This window comes from Elephas maximus, chromosome 1 (assembly GCF_024166365.1).
Source record: "Elephas maximus indicus isolate mEleMax1 chromosome 1, mEleMax1 primary haplotype, whole genome shotgun sequence".
Lineage (NCBI taxonomy): Eukaryota > Metazoa > Chordata > Mammalia > Proboscidea > Elephantidae > Elephas > Elephas maximus.
This window is the reverse complement of record NC_064819.1, coordinates 232,111,716-232,128,431: the sequence shown is the minus strand read 5'-3', so window position 1 is coordinate 232,128,431 and position 16,716 is coordinate 232,111,716. Positions and strand designations below refer to the sequence as shown.

General features: G+C 37.7%; 1 protein-coding gene across 7 annotated transcripts in view; it reads right to left on the bottom strand.

Moving 5' to 3' along the window:
• WTAP (WT1 associated protein) overlaps positions 1-16,716 on the bottom strand; it is a 32,938-nt gene that overhangs the window by 1,716 nt on the left and 14,506 nt on the right. For all 7 annotated transcript variants that reach the window (XM_049904881.1, XM_049904844.1, XM_049904837.1 and 4 more), the window contains 4 exons: positions 14,543-14,601; positions 13,304-13,431; positions 5,670-5,848; positions 751-905 (listed from right to left, as the gene is read on the bottom strand). In XM_049904881.1, coding sequence (XP_049760838.1) covers positions 751-905; positions 5,670-5,848; positions 13,304-13,431; positions 14,543-14,601 — 521 coding nt within the window. The remainder of the gene's footprint in view (positions 1-750; positions 906-5,669; positions 5,849-13,303; positions 13,432-14,542; positions 14,602-16,716) is intronic.

The window sequence follows — 16,716 nt, the reverse complement described above, 5'->3', positions numbered from 1 at the left end:
ACAAAAATCACAGAAAATAATTCTTGAAGATTGTTAACAAATTCTAAAAGGGCTTTAAAAACAAACCACAAAAGCCTCACTGCCATATAATATCAATATACTATGTCTATGAGTAATAAGACCTAAGAACTATCACTTGGAAAAAGTACTTATAAAGATATTACTTTGGCTACTGGTATCAGATACACCAATCTCAATTTAAATTTTCAAAGAGTTTGGGTGTTTTCCTTACTATGAATCTGCCTCATATACAGAAGAAACAGCACAGATGCAGCTATACTTACAAAAAAAGGAGCTGACAAGTTTCATTTGTGTTAGCAAATTTAAATACTAAATCTCTAATTCACTAAACAGGACCTTCACAAATACAATCAACTATCTACTTTGAGACCACTAGAACAGTCAAATGTTTCCAAGATTTACTTAGAGAAATTGGCTAAATGAAGATATAAAGCTGTACATCTATGTAATGTTTTGGTAATAACAATGGCCTTTCTGTCTCTCATCAACCTCTACCCCCATAAAAACTATGTATGAAGTTTGCACAGTAAACAATTAGGAGGGTGGGGGGAAAAACAACTAAAATGAGTTTGTTTGCTTTTTTTTTTCTCAACTAGAAATGTTCCGTCCCTAATTTTAAATAATCACGGGCAGAGGTTAGCATGTATAGAATCTAACCTATAATATTCATGCCTGGCAGTTTTTTAAAGCCAGTGCAAAGTTAAGCAAACTTTTCAAAAAGTCCCTTACCATCCTGACTGCTTTTAAGCTCCTCACTATATTTCTTCTGTAAAGCCAACTCTGCTTCAAGTTGTGCAATACGTCCCTGGGACAGCTGCCTTCCAAGCTCTTGATTCTCCTGGATAAGCATTCGACACTTCGCCATTAACTTTTTGCCTGTTTGGCTGCAAAGGAAAGAGCCATTCATCACAAAATGAAGACAAAACCCTCTACAAGCTTCTTTGTTTACAGTTATTATAGTGATCAATGTAACAGGCACAGAATGTAATTACATCACAGCAGGGCACCGCCCTGTCAATTACCAGCTTCTTCTCTGGAACACGTCCATCTTCTCCGTTTCAGTATTTTGCCAAAACAGTAGTAAAAATAAACCTTAAACAAAAAGTGCCCAAACAGCCAATTTTGTTTCTATTACTAATTGACTCTGAAAACTATTTCACTCTAAATTATCATTTGAAGTATAAACTGGTCAGTTAATTAACACACCTCTTGAATATGACAGTATTAAGAAGGTCCTTATTAGCTTTATTGAACAGTAAAGTTCTCGAAAAGGCATGTGCAACATCAGTCACAAATGTACACTTCTTTAAAATACAAAATACATAAAAATCAGTACCTATAATAGAAACAAATGAGGATATTTATTCTTGCTAGAAAAGCATTTAATAAATTACTCTTAATAGGCAGTTCTCCAGTACACTTATCTTACACACTTCTCCAGGACATAGCTATCACATTAAATGAGGCATGTTCAGTAATCAAGTTTTTTATTTTTTGAAGCCTTAAGGCTCTTTATATTCATCAATCCTTCAGTTCTCTTACGTGTTATTTGCATTTGAATTGTCTTAATTGGGACACAAGGTGCAACATGTTCCATGTTTTTATCAATTTAATATTGATATATAGTTAAAATTTTATTCATGTTATAAAAGATTATCCTAGGGACACAAATATAAGATAGGGGTTACTTGCCATAAACAATTCAAGTATATAAATGTTTACTAAATTAGGAGTGCCATACTTTCAACCAACTGGTTTCCAACTGCTAGTGCAACATGTTATAGGAACCTATAGGAACATAAACAAGGGCAAAACTGTAATTAAATGTTCTCATAAATTTCTCAATAAAACGTAACAGCTTTTCTTTAGCCTTAGCAATAACCACAGAGATTATCATCTTTTTTTAAAGGACTCTGTATTTTTTTGTTGTTGCTGTTTCCTTCTTTCAGCAGGGCTTTCAGCTGCCTCATACATTACTTCAGAATGGGTCTGAGCCTATGGAGTCTCGGAACTTTAAAAACGTGAGCACTTTTTGAGGCAATGCTGCAAGGTGCTTTTATCTAGCACGTATTAAGCAAATATAATCCAAGCAAAAGTTTGTTGTTTAAGTTTCCTCACAAAATTATGTGGTACAGTAAAGCCTGGGTGACTACTTTTCAAAGGAGCAAGCCTAAGGACAAAGCCGTGAGTTAGCATGTGGCAAGAGTTTTATCTTTTTTTATGGCAACTTCTTAGCTGATGTTCTTGTTTGTTGCTACAGTAGCTCCATTTTCCCACTAGTGCCCCAGACTTCACCTCTGCTGAAAAGAGCTTAGGGGCCAAATGAAGGAGAAACAGGAAACACGGCATTGCCAGCTACTATGGCCTTCTCCATTTCCTGCCGATGCTCCCGCAACCCACAGCTTTCTTTTCTTGCAGTTTTGTTTTCTAGCATCAGCGTTTTCCAACCAACTTGAAATTTCTTTCCTTTTATATGAATTTAATAAAGCTTAGAAATACACTGCAGAATTTACATGTTAATTTGTGACTTAATTTAACCCCATATATCACAAATCCTGATGCAGTGTTTCATTTATAAAAATTCACACCTTTTCATAAACTCCTCAGATAATCCCTATCATTTCTAAAATTAGTGATTACTAAACCAAATCTTTAAAAACGGCTTTTCTTTAAATATTCTGTAATTTTACTTCATTTTATTAACCACGTGAAACTCATATGGTGCTCGCATCGTATCACAGAAATAAAAGATGTGAATTCACTTAAAAATATCTTTGGAGTAACTGTTTTAAAATTAGAACAAAAAATCCAACCCAATCCTAAAATAAAAGAACTCGCAAAGCAACTAGAAAATCCTTCAAGGTAAGAATTGATAAAGAGGAATGGACATTGCACATTTGCTTTAGAGACCAGGCTCTTTTGGAGAGATGTACACATAATTACCTAAATGATTAAATGCAAACTGCAAGCTGCCGAAACACGGAAACCTCTCTAAAATGTATATGCACTGTCACAGGAATTAAATATTTTAACTAAAGTAGAAAAGATAATTAATTCTGGGAATCTCCTCCCTCAAAATTAAAGCAGAAAATAGGTGACAGGAAACAATCCTACTCAAATTATTCCGAAGTTTTGATTGATCATTTGTTCCAAATTAAGAAAGCATTTATAGTGCCCCATATACTCAGATTTATAGCTTATTTTTTACAGGACAAATATAATATTTATCGATAGGTGATTAAAATAAATTATGATCATTGATATAATGGAAATTTTATGTAACTATTAAAAATAATCTAGATGTACTAAAAAAAAGGGGGGGGAACCACCAAGGGATTAAGTTAAAAAAAAAAAAAAACTGTAAAACATCTGTTGTTAGGTGCCATCAAGTCAGTCCTGACTCATGGTGACCCTACATGCAACAGATGATTTCTGTATGTAACATACAGCATGAGCACATTTGTTTAAAACCAATATTCACAAAAAGGTTTCTTATGTGTGTATAAATTATCTTGATGAAACCCAAGAAATTTAACAGTGGTCACTGCTCCTGAAAAATAGAATGAGGAAGATCAAGGTCATGTCCAGGAGTGGCTCTCACTTTTCACCTCTACTTTTCTCCACTGTTTCAAATTTATACACAAGCATTAATAAAAAAAAAAAAAAAAAAAAAGAAAGAAAAAAAGACGTCAAAGTGACTGTTACCCAAGTGGCAAAGAAAGATGATGGCTAAATTTCAATATGTGGTAATAACACACTTGATGAATTACTTCTTGATGTACTAATACTTGGGCCATTTCCACTGAGACCTTAAATGGCATAAAAGATATACCGAAGCCTTAATGCTGGCACGGTAAGCTCATTTCAAACAGATATTACTTACCCTCCAGCAGCTACAAAGAGTGGGAATTTTAGAAACGGATTTCTTGCTGAAGTAACACAAACCACTTCTTCAACCCACCCCCTGCCCCACAAATCAGTTCCCTAGAGTGCAAACGTACAAGATACTTACAAGTGATTGGAATGATTAAGAGAACTTAGTCACCCTTGTTAAAACTGCACTTAACCGCAGGGACAAGCTGGAACCTTTATCTTCCACTCATCTTAGACTCCATTATCACCAAGTGAAAATTCAAACTGGTGCCTTAGAGAACGAGCTGATGAAAAAATTCACCTCCAGGATTGGATGGAAGCATGACGAAAATAATGCCTCATTTATCTAAATGAGCAAATAAATTTGCTAGAAATGATCACTAATACCTTTTTCAATTCAGTGTCTCACTTAGGCCAGCCCACAGTTCAACACAGTATCTCCCCAATCTTCCGGCAGGCACCCTGTGAAGCTGTCCCACATTAACTTCTACTGCAATCTCTTGGGATAAAGTCTTAAAAAGTAACAAGTGTTAAATCTCCTTCTCTGGTTATGGTACCAGCTGGAAAACAGTAGGTCTTTTAAATGAGACACAGAGCCTTTTCCTTCACTCTGAAGAGCACAGCAACAGTTTTTCCAAAATCAACCTGCTCTCCACAGCCCCCCAAATTATAATGTTAAAGTACAACAAAATCATCATAGTATTCCTTGAACTTTTAAAAAACAACTATTTCAAGGCACATTTAATATCATGAGTGTAATACAAAAGGCCCAAATACAATGAAGGAACACATCCCCTATTAACACCACGACAATGCTCTTTCAACAGGTGCCTGTTGAATGGAATGGGGATTTAATCAATTTCACTACTAGAAAAAAAGAAAATAATGCAGGAGTCTCATCACAGCCAAAATCCTTATACAATCTGGTTGTGAAATGAATGTTATAATGCTTCGAACAGTTTAAACCTCAATTTGATAACCACACCTCTGTGTTTGTACAGTCCTTGGTTAAGATTGTCTACAGCATCAGCGACCATTCAAAGAACACACACCGTTGATTAAAACCATTGATTGAAGGCTCAATCAAGTAACACAGAGCCCCAAACTAAACGGTTAAGTGTATGAACTACTTGTACTGACGTCTATTAGTTGAATCTCTCATGACTATTAAAAGTTGGTTCTTAGAAAATAAACCCTTTAAAGGCAAAATTACCTCATTCAAGTTTTGACCCAGAAGTTCAGCAACAATCATATAGTCCACAGTCTTATTGGCAAAACTAATATACAGTGTCTCTAAGTCACTATGCTCAAGGTTAAGAGCGATGCATATTCCATTTTTACATTTTACTGGAATTTTACATGTTCAATTCATGATTTAAAATCTCTAGGTTTTCATTCCTCCAAACTGTCTGAAGACACAGTGTGCCACAGACTTAAGACTTCTGTTTCTCCCTCTATTTTCTTCAAACAGAAACATTTCTCAAGTGTCTAAAATTCCTAGAAGTGGGATTTTTCGGAGGTAGCCACTTCTTCGGAATAGTCCGACGCCATCAGGCCTCTGAAGCAAGGGGAAGGGGAAGAGAAAGAGCTGAAACACAAGGTTCACCTGGTAAGTTTTACATTAACCATTACAAGCTGGACAGTAAAAGAATGTGGCTTTTTTGGCTCAAAAAGTCTGAGTCTTGGTGTGGAAACGAGTACTTGGCTTTCCCACCACAGCTTTCTCGCAGTGGGACTGTCAGGGAAGTCTTGACTGGGGAGTATGATTTGTTTACCTATCAGGCGTAAACTTCCAGGCACTCAGTTCATTTTGCGCTTGTTCCAGTTTGTCTTTAGTCTGTTCCAGTTCACCTTTCATTTTTAGGAAAAACAAGTTGATCGCTGGGTCTACCATTGTTGATCTCAGTTGGGCAACACTAGGCTGCTGGACTTGCTTGAGGTACTGGATTTGAGTCTGTGCAAAACAAAAGAAACAATTACCACGAAATCAAAGGAAACAAATGTAAGGAGATGGGGTAAAATCTCTTTCATTCACTGGACGTGCTAACTTAATTATTAAGCTGCTCCCCTTTGATCTTAAAAATCCTCTAGGAAAATACAAATTAAAAATAACTATTTAAGGTTTTCCATGTGGGAATTCAGGTCATTTGATTGCATTCCTGTATTTGGAGCCTTTAAATAAAGGGACTACCTCTTACTTCGCAACCAAAAGAGTGCCCCCACCCCATAAAAATAAATAAATTCTGATGCCCTCTTTAAAAAAAAAAAAAGTTTAATTATAAAGACAAAGTTTAATATTCTATATACTGTAAAGTCGCTAAAATGGATAGACTTGAAAATACTTGAAGTTATATCACAATTAGAGAATTTTCACAATAAAAATGCAAAATACTGCAGTATATCTAATGCTAAAATGAAGTGAGTTTTTTTTATCGTCTTTAAGCTAAAATATGAATTATGTAAGAGTGAAATCTTTCAGTTTACTTGTTCTAATATTTGTGCCTATGGAAATTATTCTATGTAAAAGTCCCCTAAAAATACACTAGGTATAAGATTAAAATTTAAAACACATGTGCATTTTTCCATTTAAAAATATATAGTACTTATGTTTATACGAGTTGGCAGTACAGCTTTACGAAAGCAAAACTCCAAAGCACTTCAAGCCAAAATAAAGTATATATTCATCTTTTCCCCCTTCTGAGTAGATTTAAATCACGTACTTGTAAGAGTGGAAGATGAATGGTCTTGCCCAAGCAGCTTATTTCTGAGAGATTAAATAAGCCAATTGAACAAGGATACAATTAGTTTAGTGCCAGAATTAGGACTAGAATTCTAGTTCTCAGGTCTCCTTACTCCGTCTGGGGCTTTTCCCACCATACCAGAACCCTCTACTTACAGATTAAACCTCCAATTTCGACTTCAGTTGCACTATTTATTAGCACTAAAAATGCATTTCCAAACATGAAATATGGTTTATTAGCATTAACTTCATCACTTTCTTCACACCCAAAGCAGATCTGGTTCAAGATATCCTGTTCCACACTATGGCTTAAATAGGGTTAAAGTTAAGATTTCACACACAGCTAATTTCTACCGTAAATTTATTAAAAGGCATAATACACTAAGTGGACTGGGACTATACTTAATACTGTCTCACTGAGCAAAGAGAAATAACTTTTCATTTAGGAGACTGTTAAAAGTAACTTACTTTAAACCATGTTAGGGCAGCCGCTAAAATGATCTAATAAGAACAAGTATGCACATGGCATCCACCAGGGACTCACACCACTAACAAAGGCGCTGGCTCTGGAACACTGACTACTCAGTTACTGTTCAGGTTTACAAAGTCCCAAGAGGAGGGAGATTTAGTTACTTATAGTAAAATGTGATTGTAGCTTAGTTTCTGATAATGACCTTATTTCTAATCCATATTTATCACCAATATGAGAAAGAATAAATCAGAAACATAATAAAACATCTCCTCTAGGTAAGAAATGAAGTAATACTTGAGGATGTAAAAGCTCAAGGGTATTTATTTAGTCAGATACAGCCGAACAGTTTAGTTCAGTTTCTTGGTAGTAAGTTTCCCAAAAATTTTAATTATAACATTCAGAGCCAAATAATTTTCTCCTCCATTCATCAACAATATGGTACATAATTCTTAACGATAATATCTGATATATAAACATTCTTTTCAAGTTCTTATTGTCATAAGTAGCTAGTATATTATTATTTACTGACAATATCTTCACTGTCATTAGGGTAAGAGGAAAAAATTCTGAAAAAGAACATGATTCCATCTCCTGTCAGGGCAAAAGGTGCCAACATCATATCATGTTTCCGAGGGTCGCTACGAGTCAGAGTGGACTTGATGGCAGCGGTTGTTTAGGGGCATACCAACAGCATAAGCTATTAGAGAGAGAGGAGCAGGAAGAGACAGGAGTCCTTTGTTCAACAGAGTCGCTACTATCAACTTCCAATACGTAGAAGACATACTGAAGGATGGGACAGAATCTGAATGAAAGGTAGACCTGACAAATGATGAGATGAAAGCTGTTATCGATAGGAAATATCAGTTACAAAAAAAGAGGCAAATCTGACTAGAACGAACGAATTTCAGGTGCTAGGGAAGAGAACACAGCATCAATGTTTTAAAAGTCAGTTTTACGCCTACAGCCATTTTTGGCTGAAGGGCAAAAGACTAAGTAGAAAACACAAATACCCCCGGGGAGAGCAAAAACGATAGATTTCACTTACAAATAAAATAAGCAGTTAAGCAAGTATTTTAAAGAGCCAGTAAGAGCTTTTTCTCTGGCAAACTTCAGCCTTACACTCAAAATTAGCTAAATAAAGACTGCATGTAGACAAAAGAAATAAAGAATTACATAATCAAAAGATCGAACACGTGTTCACATGCCAGAGCAGAGAGAAGACCTGTAGAGAGAGGTTTCCAAAGTGCTATCTTATTTTTTCTATGCTTAGCTTAGAGAATCCCTGGGTGGTGCAAACGGTTAAGTGACTGACTACTAACCCAGAGGCTGCAAGTTTGAACCCACTCAGAAGCACCCAGGAAGAAAAGGGTGCAGTTTTACTCTGCACATATGGGGTCATCATGAGTTGGAATTGGCTAAACAGCAACAGGTATGATTAGCTGAACTGGAAACTGAGGGTAAACTGGCAAACCATTTTAAAGGGTACGTATCTAATAAATACAATCCTGACCAGTTTTTTTCCACGCTCAAGAGGATTAGGTGTCCCTCCTTCCTGCCCACGGTCAATCTCTCCACCTGCTTATTTAACCCTATTTCCTCCTGCCTCCTCTAGTACCTTACCCCCATCCTGTCTACCCTTTAAGTCCTATGTCTTTAAACTCCCATTTGACAGACCTTTGTTGTTTTTTGTTGCCAAAGTGTTGGCTCTGACTCTCAGCTCCTTTACACCTTGGGCATACAGAGTGAGACGTGGCCTGGTCCTTACACCATCTTCATGGTGGTTGCTATCCTGGAGACCACTGTACGGCTATTGTGTCAATCCACATCACTGAAGGTTTTCCTCATTTTCTTTGGACTTCTGTACTTTTAGACCCCATAAATTTTCCGAAGTGTTTCATCTTTTAAAAACTGGCACTACGCAAATCACCGCAATCTTGCTTCTGCTCCAACCTTCAATTAGACCAGGTTTCACTAAAGTAGCCAATAGCCCCGATTGCTGAATTCAATAAGCAATCTAAAATTCATATTTTACTGAACCTTACTTTTGCATTTGACATTAATCACTCTCATTGCCTTATTTTGGGGGAAGCCTTCTATCTCCTCAGTTTCCCTAAAACTGTATTTTGTTGTTCTCCTCTTTTAATTTGGCCTTCATAGCAGACACTAAGAAGCCCAGGTGGCGCAGTGGTTATGTGCTCCTCTGCTAGCCGAAAGGTCGGTATTTTGAACTCCGCAGTGGCTCTGTGGGAGAAAAGTCCTGGTGATCTACCCCTGTGAAGACGGTGGCCTAGGAAACCCTGTGGGGCAGTTCCGCCATCTTATAGGGTTGCCACGAGCCGGAACTGACTTGACAGTGCACAACTACAAGTTCTAGCTCAGTGGCACCATCATTCACCCTGTCACCCAAAATAAACCTGAGAGTCATCTATGATTCTTTCCTACATTTCCTCATTCCTTCCCCCAAAAGCATCCAACTGATCAAGTCCTGGAAATTATGCCTCCAAAAATAGTTTGAAATCTACCTCTCCCCCGCCCTCCAAACAGTGGCCAAATTCAGGCCTCAGCATCTCATCTGGACTATTTCAAGAGTCTTCCAAATGGTTTTCTTGCCTACAGTCTTGTTCCTCTCAAATCCATCTTCCATACTCAAGCTACAGTAATGTACCTAAAACACAAATCTCATCTGCCACACAAATCTCCTGCCTAAAAATTCTCCTTTTCACGTATGGAATAATATCCAAGACTCCTGATTCTATCTCTACTCTTCACTGGAAACTTCAGACTCTACCAAAGCTGAACTGCTCTCATCTGCCACATGTAATCTTGCCCTTTTCTTGTGTTTCTGCTTCTATGGCCCTCTCTGTCTGCCAAACCTCACTCTATCATAACTGGGGGAAAAAAAAGTTATTCAGCTGGCCTGTATGGAGGAGAGCTGTAAAAGATATGGCTGGGAAAAAGTTGGGTTCAAGTTGGTATGACCTTAAAATGCAAGCTGAGAAGACAAAAGGTTAATAAGGCATCACAGAAGACTGACCAGCATATCATCAAAGCTGCCAGTGTACGCAGGATAGGAAGAGAATCAGAAATGAGTCAGCAGCCACTGTTCGGGATTGAATTGCATCCCAAAAAGTATAGTCAAGTCCTGACCCCTGTACCTGTGAATGTGATCTTGTTTGGAAACAGGATTTTTCTTTGCAGATGACATTAGTTAATGACCTCATACTAAATACGGGAGGGTCCTGACAATCCCTTCTGAGCGGTGTCTCATAAAAAGGGAGCTACATATCCACATGTAAAAAGAAAAAAATCCATCTAAGTTACATCTGCTACAAAAATTAACTTAAAAATCTATCACAGACCTAAATGTAAAACACAAATCTCTACTTCTACAAATAATATAGGAGCAAATCTAGGTGACCCTTGGTTTGGCGATGACTTTTGTAGATATGATACCAAAATGAGGATCCAGACAGAAAACACTGGTAAGTTGGACCTCATTAAAATAAAAAATTTCTGTGAAGGACACTGTTAAAAGGATGAAAAGATAAGCAACAGAATGGGAGAAAATATGCACAAAACACGTATCTGACAAAAGGCTTGGATTTAAGACATACTAAGAACTCTAAAAACTTAACAATGAGAAAACAAACAACCCAATTACAAAAGGGGCAAAAAATCTGATTGGCAACTTCACCGAAGATACACAGACTGCAAGTAAACACACAAAGTTCAACATCATATGTCATGAGGGAATTGCGAGTCAAAACAAGATATCACTATACACCGATTAGAACGGCTAAAATCCCAGACACTGACAAAACCAAATGCTGGTGAGGATGTGGGGCAACAGCAACTCTCATCTGTTGTTGATGGGAATGCAAAATGGGGCAGCCACTCTGGAGGACGGCCTGGCAGTTCCTTAAAAAGCTAAACATAGGACTACCGTATGGTCTAGCAATCACACTCCTAGGCATTTGCCCAATGAAACAAAAATATGTCCACATAAAAACCTGCACGTGAATGTTTATAGCCTCTTTACTCATAACTTCCCAAAATGGGAAGCAACCAAGATGTCCTTCAACAGGCAAATGGATAAGCAAACTGTGGTACATCCATCCTATGGAGTATTACTCAGCAATAAAAAGAAATGAGCTATTAAGCCATAAAAAGACAAGGAGCAGTCTTAACGCATACTACTAAGAAGTCAACGGGAACGTGCCATAATGCTATGATTCCAACTATATGACATCCTGTAAAAGGCAAAGCTAGAGAGTCAGAAAAAATCAGTGGCTGTCAAGGGTTCAGGGGGACAGTGGAGGGAAAAGGCATGAATGCGTGAAGCACAGGGCATTTTTAGGACAGTGAAACTATTCTGTAGGATGCTTTAATGATGGCCACATGACAGATTATGCATTTGTCAAAACCCACAGAACTGTACAACAGAGGAAACTCTAACATAAACTATAGAGTTTGGTTTATAGTAAACTACAGACAGTGTAACAATAGTGATTCATCAGCTGTTACAAACATACAACTGCAAGACGGCAACAACAGGAGGGAAATTGTGTGTGGGGGAGAAGTATATGGGAACTCTATTTTCTATGCCATTTTTTGTGAACTTAAAACTGCTCTAAGAAAAAAAGCCTATTAAAAAGGAGAGGAGTCAGACTTGGGGTGAAGACAAACGCCATGTGACAACAGAGGCAGATGTACCCATATGCAGCAAAGGCTCACCAAGTACTGCCAGCGGCCTCCAGAAACCAGGAGAGGCACGAACGGCTACTCTCCAGAAACCAGGAGAGGCATGAACAGTTACTCTGTCAAAGCTTTCAGGAGGAGCTGACAGGACCAATACCCTGAATTCAGACTTCTGGTCTCCAGAACTGCAAGAAAATGCATTTCTGTTCTGTAAAGTTACCCATATTATAGCATTTGTTATGTTCATGGCAGCCCCAGGAAACTAAGACAGTTACATAGTGTCAAGGCAAGTGGTAAAGATACCTCAACTAGTACGTCAAGAGTGGAAATCAAGAAGAGACAATTCAAGAGACACTCTGATATTATCAGATCTTAGGACCATGGGCTCTAGCCATTAAATAATTATTCACCCTCCACTGAGCAGGTGTTAGCACTTTGGAGGTAAAATTCACATATGATGTACCCTTTACATGCACAAGCAACTAGCACAGTGCCATGCACACAGCGAGACCTAGAACTTTTGAATGAAAAACGGTAGACCTAGAATCTGAATATTAGCAAAAGGAGGAAAGAAACGCTTTTGAGACCGGATGTTTGAAAGGTAGTGCCTGCTCCATTACACATGGATGTTAAAGAAGAAAAAAAAATGGGGAGGGCAGGCAGGGAGAGGAGTCATAAATAAGAAAAAAATTATTTGTATTTATTGGTGAGACTACTAGGAACCAACTCTCCAGCCTTAAAAAATAGCCACAGGTGGGGATGACCGGTAGTTGAACAGGACTGTATCTTATATGTCATTGTCTCCAGTGACCAGAATAATGGCTTACATATGAGAAGATTTTAACCCATTCCGAATGATGATTAGAATACACAAGAGTTAAAGAAAATCTGAAAGTTAGATACAACAGGAATACAGTTGCCTCTGACGTTGGGGGGTATAATTTATATATATGTTTACTAGATAAAGAATGGCTAAGACTGCCAAAGAGCATAAAACTGAGTTTAAATTTAGCCAAATCTAGATGATCGAATATGTCACCGGATTCTGGTTTGTAGACATGATGAATACAAACGAAAGCCCTAACAAAAAGAACACGCTGAGGTTGCTGGTACTAGGAAAAACAATGTCACGCAGAGGAGTCCGGAGGAGGAGAGAAACCGGAGGGCTGGCCCGGACGGCCCGGCGAGGAGCAGACGCGGTCCATCACTCTCGGAAGTCCGGCTGGAACACGCTGGGGGAGGACGCCAACTCTCACAGAGCACGGGCGTTGCAGAGAATGACTCAAAACCTTTGCTTTCTTGGTCACGTTCAAAAAATTTTTAAATCCAAATGAGATGTCATCTACCAAAATTTTACATTTAGTATATTTACAGCTCAAAGTATATCTACCTTAACAAAATATGGAATTATATTTCACATGAAGTGTAAAACTAACATGTAACAATGTGGGGTAGAGTCAGTTCCTAAGGAAAGCCCTGTGAAACGTGAAGACACTTACAGTACACTCTTGCATCTCTTGCTCCTTGGTTGCCAGTCTCATGACAAGGATGTTTTCCCTGCGCGCTGACTCTTGCTGTTGCTGCTTTAGTTTCTCTTCAGACTCCCTTAAGCCAGTTACATCATTGGCTGACGACAAAGGGAAAAATTCCAAAACATTATGAAATATAATTTCAGGATCAAACTGAACTGAACAAAAGCCTAAGGAAGTTCTAACTGCCTCTGTCAAGGAGAATAAAAACCAGGGTCAAAAAAATTAATCAAGTCTTTAGTTTCTATCCCAACTAATTGTTTAATAAGGAAATTTGTTCCCAAACATGAGAACTACTTTAGGAGACAAGGGTGTTACTTAGTTGCTACTGTTGGGTACCCTCGAGTCGTTCCGACTCACAGCGACCTCATGCCCAGTCCTGGGCCACCCTTGTGATGGCTGTTATGCTAAATGTTGAAGCCCACTGTTGCAGCCGCTGTGTCGTTCCACCTTGTTAACTGTGTTACAGTGCTCCACAACTACCTAATACTAGGCTGAATTAATGTTTTCACAGTTCATTTCCAACAGAATATAGGAAACTATGTTTATATTCACAAAATTCTGATTACCATATATATTTTTAACCTATTCAAATAAAAATGCTGATAACTGCATGGATAATTACCCTAAAATTTCATAATCTTCTTAACTTGTACAGATTATTGGTTTTTATACTAACAGATAGCACGTTATCTAGCTCAGTGAAGAGTGACAGAGTAAAATCATTTGAAATTACAAACTTTGTGCGCGTTATTTTTTAGCAGAATTTTGAAAAACCTGTAAACATACAGCTATATCCTAGTATATAATCTAAACTCTCATATCTTTCTTACTGTTTCTTTCTGCATATCCCCCTTCCAGACTCTCAGTTCAAATTCCCCTACAGAAGGGAGTAGGAACAAATCAAGTTTTGCGATCTGTGCTCTCTCAGAGCCCTACACGTAATTCCATTAGAGCAGTCATCCCATTATACGGTTATTACACAGGGTCTTCCCCAGCGACTGGGAACTCCTCTAGGGAAGAGATTATGTCTCACTCATCTAGATATTTCCCAGCATCCAATACAGTGCCTGGACATAATTTTTAAATAAAACGCTTAAATAACAACGACATTCACTTTCGTAAACCAATCGTCCTGTGATTATAATGACAATCTAAAAGAAGACTATTCACACAGCGCTTAAGAAGCTAAAATGCAGCTACACTTACAGTTAAGATCTGTGTACTTGCCCTCCAGAGCTTGCACATACGCTTCATACTGCTTCCATCTAGTAAAAAAATAAACCTGTATATTAGTTGTTAAATAAAATTCCTTCTCTTGAGCAAAGAAGCACATCCATGAACTTAATACTGAGAATTCCACGGGATGATTTTTAAGGTCTCTTCCAAGCTCAAGATAATTATTACAAATCTAATTTAACAACAACAAAAAAAGTCACTTCATTTCTTCCCAACTTACAGAGACAGGTAAGAGACACACAGAGTAAAGCGTCCTATACTGACAACATAGTAAGTGCGCTCCTTAGGTTAGGCCATATTTCTTATTAATTTTTGTATCACTGATACTTAGTACAAAGCCTAGAATATAGAAAAAGTGGAATAAAAATCGTATTGCATTTAAAAAACAAACAAACAAACAAACTTACTACTACTGTCAGATATGCTGGCCACCTAAACCAAAAGGCATGTAAGAAATGTTTGTAATTACATGAGACTGAGGGTACTCTATCTTGGCTCTTTTATGAAAATACCACATGACCCTCTCAAAGTAATATTTTACCTGTAGAAAGGGAGGAGAGAATAAAACATTTTTCAAGACTGTATTTTTAAAACCATACCAGTTGGCAGAAACAATTTATAAATACTCCACATGCTATCAGCATATGAGGGGTTCTTCCTTCCTCATTTTATTTCTTTACCCTCAGTAAATGTGAGCTGTTCTTGACATTTACTGCAGGTAAACAGAAGCTTTTCCCAGTCTTATGTTTAAGTAACTGCTACTGGAGAGTACCCTGCCCTGAATGTCTGTTACCCTGCTTACTTAAAAGCTATTTTTTAAGCTGCTCTTCAGTTACAGCTAATAAAAATTAACCTCAATTTTTAAAACGTTTCATAATGTTAAAATATTAAAAACACTGACAGATTTGCTATCACGTTTACTAATATTACAACATAATGAACAAAATATTTCCTAACATACCAAGCTAACCAATGTTTACTTCTATGCCCCTCCCAACCTAGGGCACATGCAGGAATGCATTAAATGTTTGGGAATGGTAAATAAAGGTCTTTTATGGAGGCTACATGAGAATCATTTGTTCTAGAGGAACAGAAAAATATAAAAGCTCACTGAAAAACACCTACATCAAGAGGACAGAAAACAGACTGGTTAAATAAGTAGCAGCTGATTTAAAATCACCAAGGAAATTAAACGGGGGTGGGGCAGACTCACCTAAAAGTCTTAAATGAGAATTCCCTACAGAAAGATGTTAAACTGGCCTCAAGAATATAAAACACACATGACTAAGAATCCTTAAAGATAACTTAATTTTTAAATAATGCTACTGATATATATTTTCTAAAGATTATAGTACTTACTATTCTCCCTACAGTTAAGAAAAGACAGCACAACTATTGCCCTGAGATAGCCTTTAAAACTTAAAACCAAAAATATCTCCTGAAATCTTCTTAAAACCAACAATAGTTTAGCTTAACCAGTAAGACTGCCTGCCTTGCACATGACGCTCTTTTAAGAGCTACCTATATGGCATCAAACTGGCACCAACGTGGAACACTAGACAGGAACCTTAGGGGGTGCTGAATCAACGTTAAAAAGGGAAGATGAACTCAGGAAAGAAGGCGGAGCAGAGATGACTGCACAACTGAACAATGTCATCAGTGTCACTAAATAAGAAGAGAATTGCTGTATGTTTTGCTGTGTATATTCTAGACAACAAAGTAAAAGAAAAAAATAGCAGAAGCTAACCAAAGGCATTACCTAAGAAGGGATAAAAGACAAGGTGCGTACCGTATGAGAGGTGCAAAAAGAACATGGACATGAGAGCGGCAGCATGTCACAGGCAGGCATCTACTCCGCAGGACAGGACAAGGGTGCTGCAGAGTACTAAGGATGGAAATTTTATGCCCAAGATAAAGGCAGGCAATGAAAAACTATCCTGTGCACAGAATTACGGCAAAAGAAGACACAGAGCAGCTAAGTACGAATGAGAGTGGGAGATTACTAGGCTTCATGAAACAACGGAACATGTTGTCTCTGTGTCTCCCTATTTTATAAGATGCCTTTTCTCTCCCCTACTTTCAGCTTGTTAAATATGCTCAGTTCTTCAAATAAAAATTCCCTGCAATTTCTAGAGGAAATAGTT